Here is a 24327-nt window from a genome sequence, read left to right as displayed (position 1 = left end):
TATCTGAAGGACCCCTGGAGGTCTCTTACAATTCTAAAATTTATTGATGATTTCTGCCTTATTTAGAAAATTATGAGATTTACTCAAGAGATTCCCTTTTTATTCTGTTTCATTTAGCTTTTGATTTTTCCAGTGGCATTTGCACACCTCCATTACCTTCCATTTGTGAATTTCTTTCATTGTGCATTAAGCAATTACTGATCATCTCATCTGTCACATTTTAATACTCCTTACACAAGTTAGTGGTAACATAAATGAGAAAAAGTATGGGCTCTCAAATGAAAAAGAAGATATATATTCAAATCAGCTCTGTAATTTATCCGCTTATATCTTAACTGTTGGGTTTTTATTTTCCCAAATATAAGATGGCTATAATAATACGTATCATAGGTGATTTTGAAGCAGAAAACTCTAATGTTTAAGAGGTTTTGGGTAAGAAAAAAAAAAGAGGAAGAAGAAAGGAAGAAAAAAGGAGCTTTTGGAATTTGAATCATGGCCACACCATTATTTATGTAGTGTGTTGTCAATAGTGAGTTCCGTTCCCCCGTTGTGGTTCGTGAGTTGAACCAAGAAAGAATTTAGAGCCCAACTCTTCAGCAAGCAAGGGTTAAATGGCAGTTTAAGAAAAAGTACACTCTCAGATGAAAGAGCTGGTAGTCCCAGAGGTGGCAGCTATAGTGGGGGTCAGGGTTGTCTTTCTTTTTTATGTTTGAATAGTTTATAGGTCATAGCTAGAGTGATTCGTGATGTAGGAAAAGACGTTAGGGTTCAAAGCCCATGGTCAAGAAAGAATTCTTGAGAGTCTTTGGTGCAAAAAGATGGTTTTATTAAAGCATGGGGACAAGACCCGGGGGCAGAAAGAGCTGCCTTGGGGTCATGAGGAGCAGCCAATGATATACTTTCAAGTTGGAAGGGGATTAGGGACAGCGTAAATCTCCGGGGAATTTTGGACAAATGGTTTGCAGGATCTTGAGGGGGCTGGCTATCGTTGGGGAAACATCATTTGTTACCATGTTAATAAAACCTTAGTCATGAGACTCTTCAGATGCATATCAGTGGGCCATATGCTTCAGGGATGATTGCCAACACATATCTTGGGAGGTTTAGAGTTAAAGGAAATTTCTAAAGGAATTTTTATATGTTAAAGTAGACTTACAAGACCCTGGGGATTGGGCTAAGATTGCCTTTTGCCCTTAGCTGAGTATTAACATCGAGGTAATTGAGTTCCTAGAGAAATGTCACTGTGCCTATTTCAAGGAAGTGTCACTGAGCAGTAGGTAGTAAGGAAATTTAATAATGTTTCTCCTGCCTTCATTTCCTACATCAGTTCCTAACTAGGGCCGTACAGCCAGTCTTGTAAGGAACTCCTCCTACTGATCGGTCAGAAGGGAGAGTTTTTGGCCCTCTATGGTCCTTGTCAGAACTGTCATGGCGGCCTTCCTTCATGGGGGTAATGGTGTCAGAACTGTAGGGTAGTGGTCAAAGCGGAGAAAGCATGCCTGTCCCCTGGGGTTTGTCCTGGTAGGCTGGAACTTGGTTTCCTTAGAAAACCATTTGTTCCCTGCTTTATTTAACTAACTGCCCAGTCTATCATGTGACCTTGGGCAAGTCATTTAACCTCTTTGAGTATGTTTCCCCTTATATAAATATTATGTACCCCATAGGGTTGTTAGAATCAAGTGCACAACTATAGTGTAAGTCACTTGTGGAAGTGTGTAGCAAAAAGTGTCCAATACATGAGAGTTCTTAGAAATATAAATGAGCAAACAGGACAAACAGCAACCGAGACAATGTTTTGGGTGCTGAAACTTACAAAAATAAATAAGTTAAAAAAAATGGCCATCCAACCTGAAATTTTCACTTCATTATTATAAAATGTAACCTAGTCTCAATGGATATAGCCTAACAGGAAGTTAATATGTTTCAGGTGAGGGTTTTCAGAGGCATTGCTTTCTTGAAGAGAAGGGAGGGAGGGAGGGAGGGAGGGAGGGAGGGAGGAAGGAAGGAAGGAAGGAAGGAAGGAAGGAAGGAAGGAAGGAAGGATGGATCTATTGTGATATTTGTCTTCCAGTGACTTCCAGTCTCAAACACAGAGTTGTTTATTGAGCTACATTGATTTTCATGTACTTTCAGGCAATTCAAATGGAAATTTGGCCTAGGGGAAATCCTAATTCCTTTAAGCTACAAAAGACCAGCTATTTGTTTTTATTCTAATTCTTTAGAACATTGGGAAACAGGATCATTAATGATCACAAAGACATGCTTTGTTTGTTCAGACAAAACTTAGACATACAGTACTCAGCATCCCTCTATTAAATACTGTGGCTTCTCCGGGCTCTGGGATGTGGGAGATTAGAAATGAAAGATGAAATACACAAAACTGGGGGAGTTACCCACCCGGCAATATGGGGGCAAAAGAGAAAGACCAAAACTGTACCACTGTGGACGACAGAGCTTAGCCTTGTCCTTCTAATTCTTATTTCAGGATAATGCTGAAAAAAGAGTATTTTCGTTGTTAAATTTAGAAATAGGTGACAATCTGGGAGGAAAAGATGACCACTCTGATAGATCACTGAGATGACAAAATCTATATTCTTTGTAACTTTTGTAATGTTCCCAAGTTAAGAATCATATTCATAGTAATACAGATGGTGGAAAATTTAAAACTATCTTTTTATACTTTCATTGAAACTCTGTAAGTCCCCGTTAAACGGATACAGGCGACCACATCACACCCGCAAGTGAGTGTTCTGGGAGACGTTTGGTGGCCACACATCTGTCAGAGTGATATAGTCGTTAAAAAGGGGGTCTTCAGTGCCACCTGTCCGGGTCCCTGGCGGGTCCAGTGACATATCTATCATGAAACTGGTAAGGCCAAAGTATCAGAGAGAAGCTGGAGCATCTCACTTGTACAGGCCCTTCTGAGATCTTGCAAGGGGCCCGTGGGTTTATATGGTTACATGTTCATCTAAAACTTGCAAATCAGTTAGGACCTTCATCTTTTTCCACTTCAACTTATTTTCCATCACGTCTTTCCTTGTATAGGATGGTACTGGCGTGACTATGGGCACTTTGAGGATTCAGCTATGGAGACTTTGAGCTGGGGATACATTTAGTTTAGATTTAATTGGATATATTTATGAGGTGTGAAATCATTGCTGTCTGTGGTTGTTATTGCTAGCCATCCAGGAACATTCCTACCACCTGCTGACTCACCTAGTGACAAGAAAGTACAGGGTCAGAGATGATATGAAGCTTTGGAGTTGTCCTGCGGAGCCCTGCACCAGGGGGAAATAGGTAGTGGAGGAGAAATAAGGTTTGAAATGTATGGAAAAAGAAGTTAGTCTGTGGCAGATTCCTCCTGTCATCAAATATATTGTAAAATGCCTCCTCAAAAGGGAAGTTTTCGCCGGTCACAAATGTACTTGATAATGGAACTTATGTAATTATAAACTTGCCATAATTCTCTCTCGGAGGGCTATTTCTTTTCGGAGCAGTTTATCAGCGTTCTTGCATTTTTAGGGCATAAACCTATAAGCAGTGTTGCAAAATTGAGTTCATCAGGGTGTGAAGTCACACATGCTGTGCATCTCAGTGTATCCCTGAATGTATAAACATAGCAGAAAAAGATTTCTTGTTTATGTGACATGAAATACTGATATTGACAAAGATAATGGAAAACTCATAATATTCTTTTGTGTTTGTTTTTGTTTCAAGTTTTTATTTAAATTCCAGTTAGTTACATACATAGTATGATACTGGTTTCAGGAATAAAATTTAGTGATTCATCACATACATACAACACCAGGTGCTCATCACAAGTGTCCTCCTTAGCATCCATCACCCATCTAGCTCATCCCCCACCCACTTTCCCTCCTGCAACCTCAGTTTGTTCTCTAGAGTTACGAGTCTCTATGGTTTGCCTCCCTCTCTTTTATTCTCCCTTCCCCTGTGTTCATCTGTTTTGTTTCTTAAATTCCACATGAGTGAAATTATAAAAATCTCATAATATTCTATGAGGATATCACAACAAAGTTGTTAATGAATGTCATCAATTCAGAGTATTTAAGATTCATTTATTACGTAATAAAGTCTTCCCAGCTTAGCAATAATGCCAGAAATTTACATGGCATTCATAATAAAGCATTTTGAGGCCAAATGAAACTTCTCTAAACTATCCATAATGAAAACTATATTAAACAATCACATTGAATAAAGACTGAATTATTGTTGCTTTCTCTCTCTAGAAAACATTACAAAGTCATTGTCTAATAAAGAAGCAATGAAAAAGTAAATATAACCCAAAAATGTTTATTAGAGGCATGTCAGGCACTTAATAAAAAAGGTTATGTGCTTTCCTGACATTTGTGGTGTTTATGAGCTCAAAAAATAATTTCCTGTGATTTCTTATTCTAAATAACTCCTCACTTAATACCTAATTTCATATTCATGATTTGATTTTTTTTCTTAATGGGGGCTCCCTGCATTGTATAATTTCAGACCCCTCAAAACCTGGATCTGCCTCTGTTCCCAGCTCTATTACTTGATAGCTGTGTGATCTTCGAGAAATCACTTAAGCTCTCTGTGCTGCATTCCTCATCTATAAAACAGTACAGCTTTAGAGAGTCCCTGAGAGTATGACACAACATCAACCATCAAGCACTTAGAGCAGTACTTGGCCCAAGTAAACACCGTTTGGATATTACTTATTGTTACTGTGATTGTTGGGAACAGAAATTCATGAAAAGTTGACAGTGATGGATTCTTCTCTGCATGTGGAGGAACAAGCCAACAGAAAGGCAGGAGTGCATGCTGGTTACCAGAACTGCTCCTCCCTTTGCTTGCTAAGGCCCTGACGGTGTGGAGAGGAATGCCACGTCATCTGTCAAACATGGTGGAGCCTGGTCAGCAGGAGTCTAGGCCTGCAATGGAGTAGAAGGAAGTTCTTCTAAGCTGCCTTGGTTGGCAATTAAAATCTAGAGAGGCAAAAAAATAAAATAAAAATAAAATCCAGAGAGGCCAGAAAGCCTCCCATGGGCCTGGGACGTGCAAAAAAGAGGTTCTCAAGGTGCTCTCTGCCCTGCCGTCCCAGTGACTCTAAGTAATTTCATGTGAGAAACAGCGTAGCAATTCCTAAGAGAACATTGAAAGCCCCCTCAGAGCTCACTGGGTATCACCCATGTTCTGAGAACCAGGCTGATTTTTAGATGTCTGTTTTTCCCATTTGAGATAAATTAGTGCCCATTTGGGGCCTCCAATTTTTTTTTTTTTCATTTTAATCTTACACATCCAGTTCCCAGTTCAGATGCATTAATCTAAATCTGTAATCCCATCAGAATGAGTTGGGCTTTTAAATTTTACTTATTTTTTTAAGTAATCTCTACTTTTAAGCAGTCTCCACTATGGGGCTTGAACTCACCACCCCAAGATCAAGAGTCACACACTCCACGGACTGAGCCAGCCAGGCACTCCTGCGGGTTTTTTCTATTTTTTTAATGAGGTCTTTTGATCTCCTGTTTTCTAAGGAGGCAAAACTACTCCCTGATCTTTCTGAATAGTGGAGGCCCTATTAGGTTGTCGGTGCTCTCACTCAGGTACAATCATTTTAAAACCATCACAGAGATGATGCTTATTTTACTAGTTAATTTAGCGATGTTCCATTTCGTGTCATTTTGATGAAGAAGTGCATGTTGTTGGCAGTGACAGTAGCTATTTAGCTGTTTTAATTTATGTAACCTTCAGGAGGGTTTTCTCTTCACCATGTAAGTTGTTCTTTTGTATGAGTTTGTTTTCTTTACATGCACCAATTTCAGATAAAAGGACATGAAGTTGTGGGCTGGGTCCGGGTGCTGCGAGCACTACAAACAGTGGCAGCTCCATGCTTCGGGCTCAAGTAGTCTTTCACTCTGGGCTTGGTAGCTATTTACAGGAGAGAGTCATCAACCAGCAGAAATGAATTTAGTGGGGGCGCTGGGTGGCTGAGCATCTGACTCTTGATTTCGGCTCAGGTCATGATCCCAGGGTCCTAAGATCAACCCCCACATCAGGCTCAGCGCTCAGCATCGAGTCGGCTTGGGATTCTCTCCCTCTCACTGTGCCCTCTGCCCCCTGCCACATGCATACATGCTCTCTCCCTTTTCTCTTTCTCTCTCTCTAAAATAAATAATCTTTAAAAAAAAAAAAAAAGAAATGAATTTGAGTGGTCTAGATGTGAAACTTTAGTAAGTTTGACTGTGTTTCTATCATATGTTAGTCTTCCATACTGAGTGTCAGGATTTTTGAATTACTGTCAATTTCTGCTCACTTTAACAACCTATATCTTATAAAGCTATCCTATAAAGCTTTGGAGTTGTTAAAATTTGACTCTTTTACTAACTTTTATGAAGTGCCTCGCAGCTTTACCTTTGTAGCATCCTATCGTCCCTTATTTTGTTACCCTGCCCACATAAGTCACGCAGTGTCTCTGGAGCCCCTTTAGAATTAGATCCTCCAGGGATCCCTGGGTGGCGCAGCGGTTTAGCGCCTGCCTTTGACCCAGGGCGCGATCCTGGAGACCTGGGATCGAATCCCACGTCGGGCTCCCGGTGCATGGAGCCTGCTTCTCCCTCTGCCTGTGTCTCTGCCTCTCTCTCTCTGTGTCTATCATGAATAAATAAATTAAAAAAAAAAAAAAAGAATTAGATCCTCCAGTCCAACAAATCCTCAAGAAAATTTGGATTCGAATCTTCACATAACTCTTGCACCCAATTTGCTGTGTGACCATCAGTAAGATCATAGTCCCGAGGGCCGTCCTGATAAATGTTCTCTCATCATGTTGATGATTTGTTTCCCTGGACATAAGTTTTTTTTACCCCTAAGAATAAGAGTAATTGTTGTAGACATAAACAACTTTTACTCTTGATATCAGGCATTTGAGCCCTCCTTTTGCTGTGTCCTATCTTTCATGCTGTAATTTATCCCCAGATAAAACAGAGGCAGTGGCCTAGAGGGGAGTCACAGTTTTCCATCACAGGGTTATGATGTCCCCAAGATACAAAACCCCGGTGATGGTTATACTCTTTTGGGAAACGTTAAATGTGTTCTATACTTCGGAAAAGAGACCTTTTTTTAGAATTTCTAAAACTCAGTTCTGAAAGTAGTAATTGTTTTGTGGGTGAATATATTTGGATTTAACATGTATCTTTCCATATAGATGATTTACATGTGGCCTACATGGATGAGAATTTTGAGTTCTTTAGAAGAAATATGCTTCATATATTTTAAAGTCATGCCATAATGAATTCTATATATGACTGTTATTTGTGTACAGATTTTCCTTCCCATCTCCCTCCTGTGATAGAATTTGGGTCTCAACAGCTGCTATAAATTAAGCTAATTCCTACTCAGCTTTTACTGTGAGTGCGACTAGCTATGGATGCAGTATGTTGGGGGGGGGGGTGGATGGAGGATTAAATCCACTGTCATGTTTCCCAAATCAGAGCAGTATATAAGACAATGCTGATGGCTTGTGTTGTTTTATGATCTTTGAAATATTCTGGATTTCTTTAGAATTCATCAAACTGACTCCTTCCTTTCTCACTGTCTTGTGTTTATTTTTCACAGTGAACTTAGTGGTTTTCTAGCTAGTTTTTTTAAGTCTCCCTAAATAATTTACTAGGTGCTTTGTGTCTTAGGGAAACAATAAATTATTATACCAAGGAAGCTTTTGAATATGTTATTTTCAATTAAAAGGTCAAATGCTGTAAACAGATATTTTTTAAGTATGAATATACTCATACCTAGGAATTCCCTTTTGCTTTTTTAAACCTCATTTCTCATCTTAGGTCAATTTAAATTCTTTTTTTAAGGATTTTTAAAATTTATTTATTTTAAAAAGAGAGAGGGCAGAGGGAAAGAGAGAAACTCAAGCAGACTCACCACTGAGCACAGAGCCTAGATGTAGGATTTGATCTGGCCACCCTGAGATCATGACCTGAGCAGAAACCAAGAGTCAGATACTCAAATGAACGGAGCCACCCAGGCACCCCTAAATTGTCTTTTAAAAGTTTATGGAGAGACAGGATATCTGAATAAAAGCCAGTCATATGTCAAATTTATATCATACTGTTTTATTAACCACCTGCCATTGTATTTCTTTACTAATATACTACAGTATCTTTTTCCATTTGGAACACCCCATTGATTCTCATCTCTTAAAAACCATCTAAGATGTTAATTTCTACCAAAATCTAGTGTACAGGAGGTTTTAAAGCTCAATTGACTGGATATACAATTTGACTAGAACTAAAGATGAAAAACATTCCTGTCAATTCTTGCCAAGTTCATCAGAAGGCTTTATTGAAGAGGTCAGGTCCAAGGCATTTGGGAGTGAAACCAGGTGCTGCAAAATAATATGTTGTCAGCTATTTTACAATGGTAGCAAAGAAGAGAAGGACTATAAATAGTGTCAGATTATAAATATGTCCGTTCTCCTTAAAAACCAAGCCAGGTAACTAGCCAGACAGCTAGTGAAGTGTCCATGCAGATTTTAAGTAACGTTCATTATATGTAGCGGTCCCTACTACCCAAGAGGAATACGTAAAAAGTCAGAATTTTGCATTCAGTGAAAGAATTGAAGCCCGCAGGTTTAAGGGATATGATTCCTTCCCGCAATTGTACATTAGTATCCTCACAATGGCAGAATTTATCTCTGTAATTTCTTGAATATGACAAGTTGAAAATAGCCTTTTTCCATCTTAAAACAGTTCCTCTTCCACCTACCGGTTTTTAAAATACAAGTTTGTTTATGGTGTTAGCCCATACAGAAGACTATTGGGAGAAGACATGCCTCTTCTCTCTTTTCATACTTAACATATTATATTCGCAGATTATGGTGTGACTAGAGCCAATTTTTTTCTATTGCTCTTCTTCATGATGGGTTCATTGACCCTCTCCTTTTTGAGTGCCTCTTTAGCGAAGCTGGAAAACAGCTGTCTGAAATATGGCTATTATTTCTAGGGTTTAGCCGACATGTGCCTTGGATAAATTAAGGAGCAGTCAAAGGAAGTCCATAAATATGAATACTTTGCCAGCTGCTTTTCCATTAAACTCTGTTGGTTGAATGAAATTAGCAAATAATTATGTTGGTGGGGAATCTACTATATCCAAATGTAATATAATGTCTTCCTTTAACAACAGAGCTTAATTTTTTCCTGTACACCAAATTAGTTTTTAGGGTAATCTACATTGCAAATTGGCCGATTTGCATTAGAACTATGCCTACTTGTTCTGATTTGTCAACACCTCTTTTTTTAAAAAGTCTTTAACATTGAGCATGGGTGGGTAAGACCATCTGCTTACGGAGCTTGCCTGCAGCTCCATCACTTAACACATGAGACAGGTTACAGCTGTTTAATTGTTATGGTGCTGAATGATTATCATTCTATTCAAAATTAATATTTATATATGTATGCATAGAAAGCATGTGGTTAAACATAAGTGATCTAATTGTGAATTAATGGCATTAGGTATTCATTAATTAGTCCCCCCATGAACAATGAAGGGTAAAATAATGCTTTTCACATACACTCACTACTCTTGGCTTTTAAGATGAGTCCCCAGGAGTGATTATTATGCATGTGAGTAATCCACTCCAAGTACATTGGTGTATGCAGAGAAAAAAATCATGGTGCACCTGCCATAAAAAAAACAGAGAGAAGTTTCTATATGGTTATTACACATATCCTAACTCTTCACTACCCCCAAAAGCATTATTCTCTGAACTGTGACCAGTGTAGGTACAAGCCACATAGTAAAAGGCTACATGTATGTCTGTTATGATTGCATGTGCCATCATACCACCCATAGTGACTCTACAAACTATTGGGAGAGCTTGCTCCGCTGAGAGTGGATTTCCTCCTGTACTTAAGAATAGTGACACACAAACTTAATGTTGTTCTGCTGCAAAAAGTTAGCAACATATATTCCATCATGTCTGCTCAGTACATTTTATGATGAAGAACAAAATGAAAATTTTTCAGCCAAATTGCTATATAAGGATAGAGGTATGCACGTAAAATAGGATATTTTATGTATGTCTTCATTTCCAAGGAGTTCCTGTAAAAGTGACTTGTATTTATACAGGTATTTTTATGCCTTTAGAAAATATTGACTTACCTTGCTCAAATACAGTCACTTGTGGTGAACACAAAATACATAAGGACAAGTTGTGATGTGCTCTTTATTCCAAAAAGCTGAATCACATTTTGATTGGGAATTGTGCATCTATGCCAGCAGAGGGTTTATGTGAGACAAAAAAGAAGAAGACTTCTGGCAGAAGAGTAGAGTTATTACCACTCTGGGAATTAGCCAGTTCATATAAAGAGTGTTCCCATTAAAGGGAGACTTCCTGGAGGAGGTAGAGAAAAAGGGGGTTTATCTTGACATTACTGGGGTGGAGAAGCCCTCACGGCTTTGGAAACAAATCATTGGCAATTCCAGGCTCCTTCAATTAAAGTTAGATTTTTTTCATTCTTCGTAGTCTTTTAAAGGGTACCAATGCCTTACTGCACTCTCTTGATTTCCATCATATCATGATCTCAGGGTCCTGGAATCTAGCCCTGGGTCGGCCTCAGTAGGGAGTCAGCTTGAGGAATCTCTCTCCCTCTTCCTCTGCCCCTCCCCCCAATCACAAGTCCACCCACTCTCTCTCTCTATCTAAAATAAATAAAAATATTTTTAAAAAATAAAATAAAATCTCCATTGGAGGGACTCGGGCTCAGAGAGTTATGTAATTTTTTTTATGGCTACACAGCTAGTAAGTAAGAACCTGAGTGCACAGGAGCCATTCCCAAGCCCATACTTTTAAGCACTAGACTGTGGTGTCTCCTTTTAAATTGTTTTGGCACACATGTGTATAGGGGAAGAGGCAAAAATTAATTTTCTTCTGTGATAAAGAGAAATTAATATCTATGAATCTGTCACAAAAGATTGAATTTTCATAGAAATTGGTGCAGTAATAATGTCAGTGATGTCTCAATAATAAAGTGTCACTTCTTTTATTCAGTAAAATCTAAATTATAGCTGATAATAGGACCCATGATTTGCCAAAATAAAAGTAACAATGGCAGCAACAAAAAAACAGCTTGAGGAAAATTAATTGATACTGTGAAAGATTTAAGAAAATTGTAAATTATTAATTGAAAACTTCATATACCTCCTTCCAAATTTTAAACTTATTTCCAGTTCTTTTCTCAGCTGAAATTAGTAGGCTGAAAACTATGTATAGGCATTGACCAGAGAAAAACACTCAGCATGTAGATGACATGTAACTAATGTCAAGCAAAATGCAGTACTCAAAATGCAAGTAGTAAACATCTGCACACACTCTTCTCTCACCAACAAATAAAGAAAAATTTCCATCTCTCTCTGTAAGTCGCCTTTGAAAAGAGCCAGTTATCTGTGATTTTCCCCAAATAAATTACAGTTTATCCTACGTGAGTTCAAGATTGTTCAGCTATGTTTATTGCCTTCTCTGGTATCTTCAAGAAAACTAATAAGAGGAAGACGTGAAATGTTGTACTTAATTATTTACAAGTCTTACTCTATAAATTTTTCTTAAATATTAAATTTTATGCAGAAGCAAAAGTAATGATGGCAGGCCAGAAATCATATTTGTTGATATTGACCATATCATATCGGCAGATTATTTTTATGGTTTCTTGCCACTAGACTTGTTAGTACTACACAGGTATCACTTTAATCATTGTCATAACAAAGTTCGTTGTACCAACGAAAGATCCAAATACTCATTTAGTGTTAAAAAAATGTTTGCATTACAATTTTTATTTATTATTGTTAAGAGCTGTCACCCAATAGTTTGGTTCCTAAATCGGGGTGTTTGAAGTGGACCTGATTATTTTTAAATCTAGGAAATCCTAAGAAAATATGGTTTGCGTATGGTATTCAGTGAGCTCAAACAGGGGGTACAAATCTCAAAGGAGACATGTGCTACTGACGTGTTTATATATGCGGTCCAGTGGATGAAATCACGCATGTGCAAAGACCACAGAACCCATGCATCACATGCTGAACCACACTCATCTCTCTGCACAGGCAAAAGAGACGTACATGCCAAGTTGCACATGCCAGCATCCATGAGTGTGCTGTCTGCATTCTCAGATTTCCCCTGGTGCTTCCATTATGTAGATGTAGTCCACAGTAAGGCATATATCAAATATCAAATATTTTCTATCAGTTATCTTTACAAAGCTTTGCGGCTTATCATGGCACTTTTCCAGCAATGCAGACTTTATGAAATTTGGTTTATCTCATAGCACCTTTTCCATGGAATCTCTTTGTTTCTGGACTGATTTAAATGAAGAAAATACTATCTCCCTCTCTTGGAATGTCTTAGTGTAGTGTTCCAAACCAAAATAATGGCATTTTGTTGCAGTGGGGTGCATGTAAGAAGCAGTGTATTTGTACAGATAATTTGTTCACCAAATTTCCTATCTGTAAAAAAAGAACAAAATATATAAAGTCTCAAAAACAATTTATTTGAAAACGGGTTTTCAATAATGTATTGCCAATTTTAGGGGAGCAAAAGCTTTTTCAAACACGTTGCACACATGTGCGTGGACACACACATACACAAACTGCTTTTCTTTACTGGCACGGCCTCACTTTCTAGTTGTTAAAATTCAAATTAAGTGACTCTTCTAAACAGGATAAAATATTTGTGATGTTTTATTTTATCCTAATCTTAGAATGAGAATTTTATGGTGAGGGAGAACAAAGTGAAGAGGGTCCGAATAAATTGTTTTCTGATATTTAAAATGGTACCATTGCCACAATCCTTTCTGACAAGGTAATAAATAATTGGCAGTGTGTACCAATTAAGGAACAGCAAACCAATGGGTGTGCAGCTTGCACACTGATTTAAACAGCTACTGATTGGAATAAATGGATTTAATATGCACTTATTTGCAGACTGGTGCTTTTCTGTCATCCTACAGGAACTGGTAGTGAATAATCTAAGAATGATACCTACTTACAACTTTAACGAGATACTAATGCGAATCATTTTTTAAGTCTGTGTTACAAAGTATGAGGCAACACACAATGCTAAATAAAAATTTGTCCTCGATTCCAAGGACAGTGCAGTCATTGCCATAGTGAGGAATATGTCTATGTTTTATTATGTACTCATCTGATTGAATTATCCTCTTTTGAAGACGGGCCCCTAAGATTTTATTGTTGTAATTAAACTGAGAAATATTTCCAGCTTCTGGACTTTGTGCTATTTGTCTGCGTCTAGGCTCTACCTAGGAGTCAACTCAGTGGCCCAGTGAAAATGCTGTAACCGAGTTAAGATGATTCAGCCAAGCATATTGTGGACAGTAGAATGAATCCGAATGTTTTGTGACTATGTACATCAGCAGCTGTGTATACACAAACTGTTTGTATTTTTCCCTTGTGAGCTGTCTCCTGTATAAACAACCGCCTTGGTTTGCCTTGGTTTCTTCTTTGTGTTTTCAAAAATCCTTTTGACAGTAAAAGGACAGCAAATTTGGCATCAGTGCCATTCTGGGTAGACCTCCAAATATCCCAGTTCTTCCCCCGAAGCAGAGCAGCCTTCTTTGGGACTACCACTCAAAAGATTTCCTGCACAGAAGTTATACCTTCACTGAACTACTTCTTTTCTTTTTCAAACTCACTTGTTTTCATCATTTCTTCTTGGGTTTCTCCCTCTGTTTTAATATCTTGCCAGTTGGCTTTCTGAGCTTTGGGCTTTTAGATCATGCTACCACAATGCTTATCAGAAAGCTTTCTTTATCCTGCATAAGGTACGCTCATTTATGAAGGTGTGTCCAGTAGGTTAATATTTCAAATTAGTTTAGATTTTAATCTTACTTCCTGGTTTCTCCCTTTGATTGTCAGTGTTGAATTAAAATGTTTTTTTTTCATCGTATTTTTTCATTCAAGTAAATTTATTGAGCATTCCAAAACCAGATGATGCTTCTAGACTACCTTACACTGGTACGAAGTTCTGATTCTTCTGAATTGTGAATATAGCTGATTTATTACGTTCATGGACTTTGGCCACAGACTACATGGTTGGAATTTTAGCTTTGCTTCTTGCTAGCATTTTGACCTTGAGAAAGTTACTTCACTCGACCTCAGTTTCTTCATTGGTGAACTAAGGAAGATAACAGAAGTTAACTATTGCCCGTACAGTGGTGAACATTAAGGCATCTCATGTGAAATGCTTAGCGTAGTTTTCCACACTCAGAAGGAGTAGTGAATGGTAGTTACTGTTAATATTATTGTATGTAGTTTGGATGGATGGATTGGAAGAGGGGAGAGGAACAGATGGATGAAGGAGAAAGGCAGGATTTGGAAATGTATTGCTCACATATGTTTCTCAAAAAGTAGCCTCTGTATTATTCATAGAGTTTCTTCAAAGGCTGCAAACACATGTAAGACCTACTAGAACCACCATAAGAAGTACACTTAATCATTTTATTCGGATACTAAGAGTTTCCCATGAGCCAGGCAATGGGAAGGCAGATTAGCATGGCCTTAGAGTTTACATTTCTTTTTTTTTTTTTAAGATTTTATTTATTTATTCATGAGAGACAGAGAGAGACACACAGACAGAGGGAGAAGCAGGCTCCACGCAGGGAGTCCGATGTGGGACTCCATCCCGGGTCTCCAGGATCAGGCCCTGGGCCGAAGGCGGCGCCAAACCACTGAGCCACCCAGGCTCCCCCAGAGTTTACATTTCTAATGGAGAAGATTCACACCCCCCAGCCCATATGTCTTGTGTTCTTATGGAATCTCCTAATGAAGTGATTATAACTAGTTCTTGATTCTCCTCTTCTCTTTTTACATTTACTCCAGTGTTCATACTCCTAGACTTCTTCCCTGACAAGGACTCAGTGAGAAAAAAGGGAGAATCAGATAACTGAAAGAAATGGAGGGAGGTGGGTGCCCATGATTTTGATAGATCGGCAGATGAGGCAACAACACATAGGTAGAATTTGCAAAAAGTTGCTCTTTGTTTCTAGTGTATATATTAGGTGTTAAAAACTGACTACAAGAGTAAATATGAGCCCCTCCTACAGGACCTGAGACTCCAGGTCATTACTATGGGGTACAGACAAAAGTAGATCATTGATTGTCTCCACCTCCACCGATCTTCCCTAAGACACAGAAGGTGAAAATATGGCTATTAGGAGCTTTGACAAAAGAAATAATTCTTTTTAAAGAGAAACATCTAGAGGGGAGTGTGTGAAAAGGATACAGTACAGCTCATTTGCTTTGGTGACACTGGAGGTCTATGGGCTACTCATGGAATAAAAATACTCTGATGATCCAGACCTTTCTTTCACATCTATAGTTCCACCAAATCTTTGCCCATCTGAATCAGCAAGTAGACCACAGACTTCCAACACATGGGCTTGAAAACCGATCAGTCATTTCATTTGTTATGTTCTAGAGAGGACTGTGTATCTGAGTGAAAATTGAAAGACAGTAGAGAGATAACACAGACCAGGAATTAGCTCTGACAGTTAAAAGACACTCACCTGCACTCTATCCCATTCTCCTAGAGTTGTGAGGAAGATTAAGGGAGAGTCTAATACAGAGTGCTTAGAGCAGTATCTGATGCCAAGTAAGCCTTTCTTATTTTCAGGGAGCAGAGCTGGGATCAGGGTACTTTAGGCCTGTCCCCTGCATTCTTCTAAATCTGGTCTGAACCAGGACAAAGAGACCCGGATCAGAGTTAGAAATTTCGGGGGACCATTAATACATCAGCCAGGTGTTCACAGTCTGCAATTTATGGGACCAGAGCTCATGGAAGAGCTGAAATCAGACAGCATTTTGTGTCTGTGAGCATGCATGTATTTCTGGGGGGAGAATCGGTAACTCTCACCACTTTACTCAGAGATATGAGAATCAGTGTCTTACAAGAAATATGGTAATAATACTCACCTTCTCTGTCTCACATGGGTTTTTTTAAAGATAAATAATTGAAACTCCAGGGAAAGTGTTTTATGAAATACAACATTTTACTAGAGAATAGCTTTTTAAGGCATTCCATTTTATATGTCTAGCACTCATGTTTATAAGAGTTTTCTTCTATAAAGCAAATTTAAAACTTTTGTGAGTAGATCTAATAGGAAGGGCTTTGTTTTAGTGTCAGAACACACTCATTAGTTTTCAAAGAAATTTTTTTTGCGATTTAATGTGCATTTCAGCCTGTTAGGTATATTAATTTTTAAATATACTGTATTATTTTTATGATTATTGTTCCTAATGGCTTCTTACAACATGCCTGCATTTTTCTGATAATTTCCTGTAGTGGTTTATATAATGATGTTTTTATTGTTGCAATTATTATTTTTAATAATTATTTGAACCTCACATATCGACATCTCCTTTTAGCATCGTATTACTGAGAACAAGGCTTTTGTGGTATTGTCAGAAATTTTAATCTTCGAGGACAAAATATACGTGGTGGTTTTTACCCTTTCTCTCTTGTTTTGAAGCTACCAGCCTCACATTATTCCCTCATATGATATAAAATGCGAATGACAAATCTTGGTATCTTTCTCAGTACAGATCCTGTTCTTATAGTTGGTTTTAACTGTTTGCAACATTTGTGTTCAATATTTTTAATATTTGAAGTGTTATATAAATTTTGACCTGCCACATATTTTAAATATATTTGCTGATTTCATCTCCACTTTTGTTCTTTTGACCCAATGACAAACCTCCCTTTACCTGTAATCAGTCCACGGTTTTGCACAATTGATTCTGTTTGCTAAAATAAGGGCATTGGCTGGATTAGAAATAATCCATTCCTCCTTTAAAACTACTAATCCAGGTCAGAATTAGTTCCATTCCGTATTTTGGTTGTGTTAACTGAAGTAGACCCTATGTAAAAGCAAGACTCTCCAACTATGAGCAGTGTGGTTCATTTTTAGAAATTAAGAATTCCTTCAAAAATACTACCCTGTCTGAATCAGAAACTTCAGAATTTTTAAAGGCACTTTGTGTATATTTAGATCATCAGTTGAGCTCTTACGAACCTCTACTAGGTTATATAATGTCTGGAAGGGACTAGTAAGAAATCATATGAATGATGTTATACAATGGCACAATTTTATTTTAATGTTTGAAAATATGATTATTTTCATTAAGTTATAATTTCAGGGTAGTATCTAAGTGTTTCTTCTTCACCTTAATTTCCCCTGCAATATATTGTCAATTAGTTATAAACACACTTATTTTTAAATGCAATTCAAAAGCCTCTAATGGAATCCTGTGGCAACATGAAGAATCCTTTTGTATCCACAGTACCGATGTGTCAGAAGCATTTATGGTTTTGTTTATGCACATGACAAAACTCCCAGACCTGAGTGGCTCAACTGGAAGTTATAGTTTAAATCATTCTGTTAGGAGTTCTGCTACCACTTGCATGTGTCAGTAATGAAAAATAATCAACATAAGCATCTTTGAAAAGCAATTTTAGGTCATTAAAGATGTATGAGTTTTGACAAAGCAAGAAGATTTCAGGCTTATTAAGAATATATTACGTCTCTGTTCTGAGTGAAGGGAGAGAGGTATTTATGCCTTCGTTCAAGAGGAAAGGTGTAGCCTAATTGTAACCTCATGAAAGATTAAATGGACAGGTAACAGTAAAAAACTTCAGTCTTAATCCTGTTCCTACAGAGCTTTTGTGAGAAACAGAGCTGTTCAGGACAAATCCTGAAAAGAAACAGGATCTTAGAAGAGTCTCTGTTTCATAATTGACTACATATGCGATACATCACTGTCCCATCTGACATGTAGTCAAGGGCTACTGGGCAATCATTTTCTATAGAATTTACATGTGCCTTTTTCATGGTATTTTAAGTTTGCTCCGTTGGCTCAAGGATTCTCAATTACTTCGCTTTTTTGTTTATTTATTAAACTTTAAAGTTTGATAGTATGTAAATACACAGATGACTTCAGACAGAGAGGGAAGCAGGATTTCGGTGAGTCCCTCTCTCAGGTTAAAGAAACAGAGCATTACAACAGACATAAATGGTTCCTCCAGGCCTTCTGTATTGTCCTTTTAGGCCCTGAACTGTGCAACCATTACAAAACCACTTTGTTAAAAGCAAACCTTTAAAAAATTAGCATTATTTTCTATCCCCCCCCCAAAAAAAAAGTTTATTTGTAGCTCTCATAGCTGTAAATCTCCCAACTTCTTTAGTAAAAAGAATTGATTCCACTTGTTCTATGTAGTTATTAAAGTATAATTAAAAAGGATCAGGGTGGGTGAATTCCAGATAATCTGTGAAAGGCAGTGTTAGTTTACCTGTACACTTGTCTTGAAAATGCTAAAGTGCTTCCTGGAATCATGACCACACTTCCTGAAACGTGAATATATTGCAGTTTTAGAAGATAATGAAGTGCATCTCTGTCGTGTGATGTGAGTCTTATGTCAGCTGCAGCTACTCGATTTGCATGTAAATTCTGAAAATTTCCTTGTCCCATGTGACACTTCTGAAATGTCTGTCTGTTCTTTTTTTCCTTTTTAATTTCTCAAGCTCACTATTTGGATAAGATAGTTAAAGGTACTGTATACTTGCTCTTTGTTGACATATCTACATATCTATATATAACCGTGTATCAGATTGTACTAGGTATGAAAATAGACTGTTTCTCATGCATATTTCTGTAAATTATAAATCAGGCTTACATTATGTGAAATGCCTTGGAGTTAAAAGTATTGAGACTTCAATGTCCGTGTCTCATTTTTATAATTTTGGGTTATCACAGATTTCATTCCTATGTAAAAGCATTAGTTCTCACTGGAACCAAAAACTGAAGATAACAGAACATTTGCTGTTTTTTGTTTATGTTTTTATTCTTTCTTTCTTTCTTTTTTCTTTTTTTTTTTTTTTTTTTTTTTTGCCTTAAGATCTTCATTGTTGGCAATTCAGCGGATGAGCTTTAAATTCTATCTTGAAGGATCACAAATGCTCGCTGTCTTATCACAGAATAAGAAATTGTCAATCTAAAGAAGATTCTGGTTAATACATGTTGAGAGAAGTCTCATTTATCCTTACATGGAGACTTCTTTAAATGTTTCAAAATCTATGTGATCTCATAATTTTTGTTCTGTTATTTTCTGAAAAACTACAAAATTACTGTGCATTCCATAAAACAAAAATGATAACATGGCTCAGCAGAAAACAGCAGATTCTTGTCTCTTCAGTTCTCGTAGAAAGAGGTGGAAAATATTTTTTCAGAAGATGAAATCCCCTCTCTGTTTCTCCTCAGATTGCCTATTTTCTATTCCTTGTTTGTGCTTCTCATTAGAATATGAAAATATTCATGGCAATATCCAGGCTTTCATATAATAATTCTTGTGTGCATGCAGTCACCTCTGCTGCACCTCTTCATCAGTGGGGCAATTAAATCTTTCTTTTCCGTTAAAAACAAAACAAAAACATCCGGAAGGAAAACTCACCTTTTCTGTATTGAAAATCCATAAATACAGATGGTAATCGTCTGAACGAAAAGCAGAAGTGAAATTAATCTTATCCTGACCTGATGCTATCCATAAGTATAATTTCATTTTACCCTGCCACAAGAGACTGTCAAAATACTCTTCTTTCTCTTAGCTCTAATCTTAAGAGACAGAACGTCTCTTTGAGATATTGTTACTTCAAGTTCCACAGTGGAGGAGGGGAAGCCAATATATGAATAATTCTTTTAAAATAACATAAAATAAATATCTTTAAACAGATTGTTCCCTTAAATTTTGTCACCAAAACAAAAGTAGCATTCTAATTACAAGAAGCTGGATAACAAACCCCAATTGCTCTAGCAAGCACTTTTTGCTAATATGTATTTCTCTGTCAAATTATAAATAATTCTGTCCAAAGAGATCTGATTAATAGCTAATTATTCTTAAAATTTTGGAGCATTTCTGTCCTTGTTTCTGCCAGTATCACGTCACACTCATAGACAAGAACACCAAAGTCTACCTAAGTGTCATCCTCATAAACAGATCATGTTGGCTGCATGCCAGATATCATCAGTAGGAAGTGGCAAAAATTGTTTTTTTTTTTAAATGTCATGTTAGACTGAAACAATTATAGATTTTGGATATATTAAATTATTTTAATTGTTTCCCAAATTTTCCCTCCTTGCCCATAAAAGCAGACAAGATAGGATATAAAGGTAACAGCATAAAAGCCTTAGGGAGATTGTCACCAAATATCACTCTTTGCTCTCTGTCTTGAAGCACGTCACTACCGTGTTTTTGTTCAGTCTATCAATGTTTTATCGTGGTCCTTATGGTATTTCATTTTGTCCGTCCTAAGTAATCAAATATGCACAGCTATTACATTTAGTTGGAAATCCTGTCGGTCCTGTCCCATCCGTATGCAGCCTGAATCCTGATGTTTGTTAGAATAGATGCTAAGCTGCTTCACTATTTCCTGGGCTTTGCTTATTCTGTGAAAAGGAATGTACTCTTGGCATAAAGTATAGTCATCGAGACTGGCCTATACTTTGTGCACTTACTTAAGGCACTGTAATTTCACATGAATGTACGGCAACTCTGAGGCCAGATAAAATTAATGTTCTCTTTTTAACATCGTTCACATCCTCATGCCCACTCTCATGCTTTTGAATTTAGAGAGAATTTTTTAAAGCAACAAGGTGCTTTCAGAAGGCACATCCTAATGAGCGACCACTAATGTCGACAACAGATTAAAAATCTCCACCAGGGATTCTGAAATTACCTTTTTCAGGATGCTTTTTCACACCATACAATCAACCTTGTTGCTTCGCTAAAGGGAAAAAAAAAATTTTAAGTTAATTTTGTCTGGCCTGTGGCTAGTTAGTGGATCGTTGCATATATTTCTGTCCTGCACAGGTAAGTGGTGTCTCAAGGGTCAGGCCAATCAAAGATGCCACTTGGATAAGAATTAGATTCCTTAGAGATCGTTGCTGTTTCTATCCATGTGCAATTACAGTATTTGTGCTGTTTACAAAGGCCTGTTCCCACTAAGTGTCCCTTATCTGTTTGTTTTAGGTGCAAAAACTTTCAATACTCAAATCACTTGTGTTTTCCTTCTTTGTCTCCTTTGACAGAGGGTTGCCCTGGTCTGTGCAACAGCAATGGAAGATGTACACTGGACCAAAACGGCTGGCATTGTGTTTGCCAGCCAGGGTGGCGAGGAGCAGGATGTGATGTAGCCATGGAGACTCTCTGCACAGATAGCAAGGACAATGAAGGAGGTAAGAGATGCCGAGCGTGAAAACACGTGTGTGCCAGAGCATGGGTTTATAAGTTACACAGTGTCCTGGTGCCAAAAAAACAATCTGATCCCTGTAGGTTAGATTGATTGAAAACTGTATGCGTGCTGATAGAGTGATTTTGCTCCCTATTTTCCCCGAAACAAATGCAAGACTATCATCATTCAGGGAAAAGGCAAGGTAACCACGCTACTGGGTAGTGTATGTTCTCCATCGCTTTTCCTAACCTCCGGATAGATGACGATTCTCCTCATCATGGTATATGCAGCCCTGTGACTGGGGAGCTCTAAAGCAGTATTTTGATAACTAAATATTTCCGAAAGATACAGGGCATTTCCCAAGCTCTTCTGATGAAAGGCAAGGATGGAAAAAAAAAAAAGAAAGAAAGAAAGAAAGCAGCCTCCTTGAAGCTGTACTCCCCAGTGTCCATTTATCCTAAACTTCACAACCTGCTAAAGGACTATGGTCTTCCATGTAGGCCCTTGGTTCAGGAGTAATTCTTTCCCCTGTTGTGCGCATTTTCATTTCAGAGGATCAAGAGTGAGAGCTGGTGATTACTTCTCCGGTGATGAAATGGGGGCCCCTGACAGCCGCTCAGTCTTGGCATACCTTTAGGATTGAGTTTTTTGTTTGTTTTTAAGGTTTTATTTATTTATTCATGAGAGATGGAGAAAGAGGCAGAGACACATAGGCAGAGGGAGAGGCAGGCTCCCTGCAGGGAGCCCGATGCAAGACTCGATCCCAGGACCCCAGGGTCACGGCCTGGGCCCAAGTCGGCGCTCCACCGCGGAGCCCCCCGGGCACCCCTCCCCTAGGGGTTTGTCTAGTCATTTGTTTATGAAATTTTGTTTATTTGAGAAAGAGACCAGAGGGAGAGGGAGACACAGGCTCTGTGCGGGGCCCTATGCGGGACTCGATCCTGGGACCCCGGAGTCACGGCCTGGGCCCAAGGCAGGCGCTCCACCGCGGAGCCCCCCGGGTGCCCCTGGGACTGAGTCTTTGGAAGCGGCTCGGATCCCGTCTGGGCCCCTCCGGCCATCGGGGCTGTCATTAGGGGTGTTTGCCCGTCCTCCCCTTTGCACCTGCTCCTGGCCATGCCCCCAAGAGCAGGACGGCGGAGGTGAAGAGTGCAGGTCCTCACCCTGCCCCGACAGGTGTGACCTCGCAGTCGCTTCATCCGTGACACGGGCACAAAGGGAGAGGCTGGGTAAGGACAGAGCGCAGCGCCCAGCCAGGGGCCCGCAGTAGACTGCTGCTCCTCCGCCTTCCTTCAGCTTCCATCGCGCTTGGCTGCAGTTCCCGGAGGCGGCTGGGAAGATGAACGCCCTTTCCCTTCCCACGTGGAGGAGACCTCACTACTGTCCTCAGGGAAGCAGCGTGACCACCAACGTTGCCTCAACCTACCCGCATCCACTCCCCAATGCACAAGCGCACACACACACCCCCACGAGTGCATCCACTCCCCAAGGCACAAGCGCACACACACACCCCCACGAGTGCATCCACTCCCCAAGGCACAAGCGCACACACACCCCCACGAGTGCATCCACTCCCCAAGGCACAAGCGCACACACACCCCCACTAGTGCATCCACTCCCCAAGGCACAAGCGCACACACACCCCCACTAGTGCATCCACTCCCCAACACACAAGCGCACACACACCCCCACGAGCGCATCCACTCCCCAACGCACAAGCGCACACACACCCCCACGAGCGCATCCACTCCCCAACGCACAAGCGCACACACACCCACGAGCGCATCCACTCCCCAACGCGCAAGCGCATACACACACCCCCGCACTCCCCAATGCACAAGCGCACACACCCCCCTCAAGCGCCTCCACTCCCCAAGGCACTGCGCACACATAACACACGTCCTACGAGGCGCGCACACACACCTCCTACACAGACTCGCACACGCATGCGCACTCCCGCTCCAGCCTGCACCTGCAGTCCATTCTCCAACCAAATGTTTGTGTCTCCTCTTTCCTCTTCTGGGCAACGCTCTGCCCTTCTTCACCTTTAGCTTCTAGCAAACTGTTCCATTTTCCTTTTTTTTTTTTTTTTTTTTTTTTTTTTTACCTGGGATGTCAAGAAACCTGACAAGAGCCACAGATTTGAGCCACAGCTGCTTTTCCTCTTGCTCCTGCTGGCTGCGGGGGTCCTGAGCCCCAGAGCCGTGGTGCTCAGGACTCCTTGTCACCTCGACCCGCCTTCACCCTGCGCTTTGTGGAAATGGCAGTGATAATCGTCCCCGACCGCAGCCCAGATGGCAGCTTTCCTCGGTGCTGCCCCATTGTTTTCTGTTGCCCAGGGAGGAAGGAGAGCTGCTTTCCCTCCTTGATCTTATATTCCAGATTTTGTCTTCTAAAAGAAGATTACATTGAGGAGGTTACAAACTCTTCTCAGAGAGAAGCGAACTGCAGGGCCAGGTCTGCAGAGACATGGCTGAGTAATTTAGGGTCTAATCAACTCTTTAGTGTTGTTATCAGCCAAGGAGGTTTTTCTCCCTTGCCTCAAAATTTATCAGCTGTGAATTGGCCTGTTCCCCCTTTGTTTATTCTTATTAGCATGAAACTACGCTATCTCTAGGCTTCCCTCTCCAAGGGGAAATCTGAGCCGATAGAAGACCTCCTGTGGATTCTTTACTTATCTCCTATAATTTGTATTCCTGTCCCTAACCTAATTTTGTTGATCTTCTGAGAAGGAATCTCAGTGCCAGCTTTATTATACCCTGAGATCATCACCCGGGTGCCTTATAACCTAAGCCGGAGGGTTATTTGAACTTAAGCGTGGACTGTGTGAATAGAGACCATATTTTCCACATCAAACCCCAAATCAGGGCACATCATCTGGCCATTAAGGCGATCATTATTGTTATATGAGGTCAGTAGAGCCGAATGTTTAAAATAGGACCGTACCTGAGATTTCATGACATATGCTCGCTTGTGCTGATTGAGATCCATTGTTCAGAGTACGTTTGATGTCAAATGACAAATTAGCCAGAAAGTAGCCAAG

The 24327-nt window shown here is 39.4% G+C and overlaps 1 protein-coding gene across 6 annotated transcripts in view; it reads left to right on the top strand.

The window, feature by feature from the left end:
• LOC119874670 (teneurin transmembrane protein 3) overlaps nucleotides 1–24327 on the top strand; it is a 601805-nt gene that overhangs the window by 505125 nt on the left and 72353 nt on the right. For 4 of the 6 annotated variants that reach the window (XM_038560463.1, XM_038560462.1, XM_038560460.1 and 1 more), the window contains exons 13-14: nucleotides 18582–18608; nucleotides 21142–21288. In XM_038560463.1, coding sequence (XP_038416391.1) covers nucleotides 18582–18608; nucleotides 21142–21288 — 174 coding nt within the window. The remainder of the gene's footprint in view (nucleotides 1–18581; nucleotides 18609–21141; nucleotides 21289–24327) is intronic. The other 2 variants (XM_038560464.1, XM_038560465.1) reach the window with 1 other exon arrangement.

Source organism: Canis lupus, chromosome 16 (genome assembly GCF_011100685.1).
Source record: "Canis lupus familiaris isolate Mischka breed German Shepherd chromosome 16, alternate assembly UU_Cfam_GSD_1.0, whole genome shotgun sequence".
Classification (NCBI taxonomy): Eukaryota; Metazoa; Chordata; class Mammalia; order Carnivora; family Canidae; genus Canis; species Canis lupus.
Note: the sequence above shows the minus strand (reverse complement) of the source record. Positions and strands in the feature narration are given on the sequence as shown.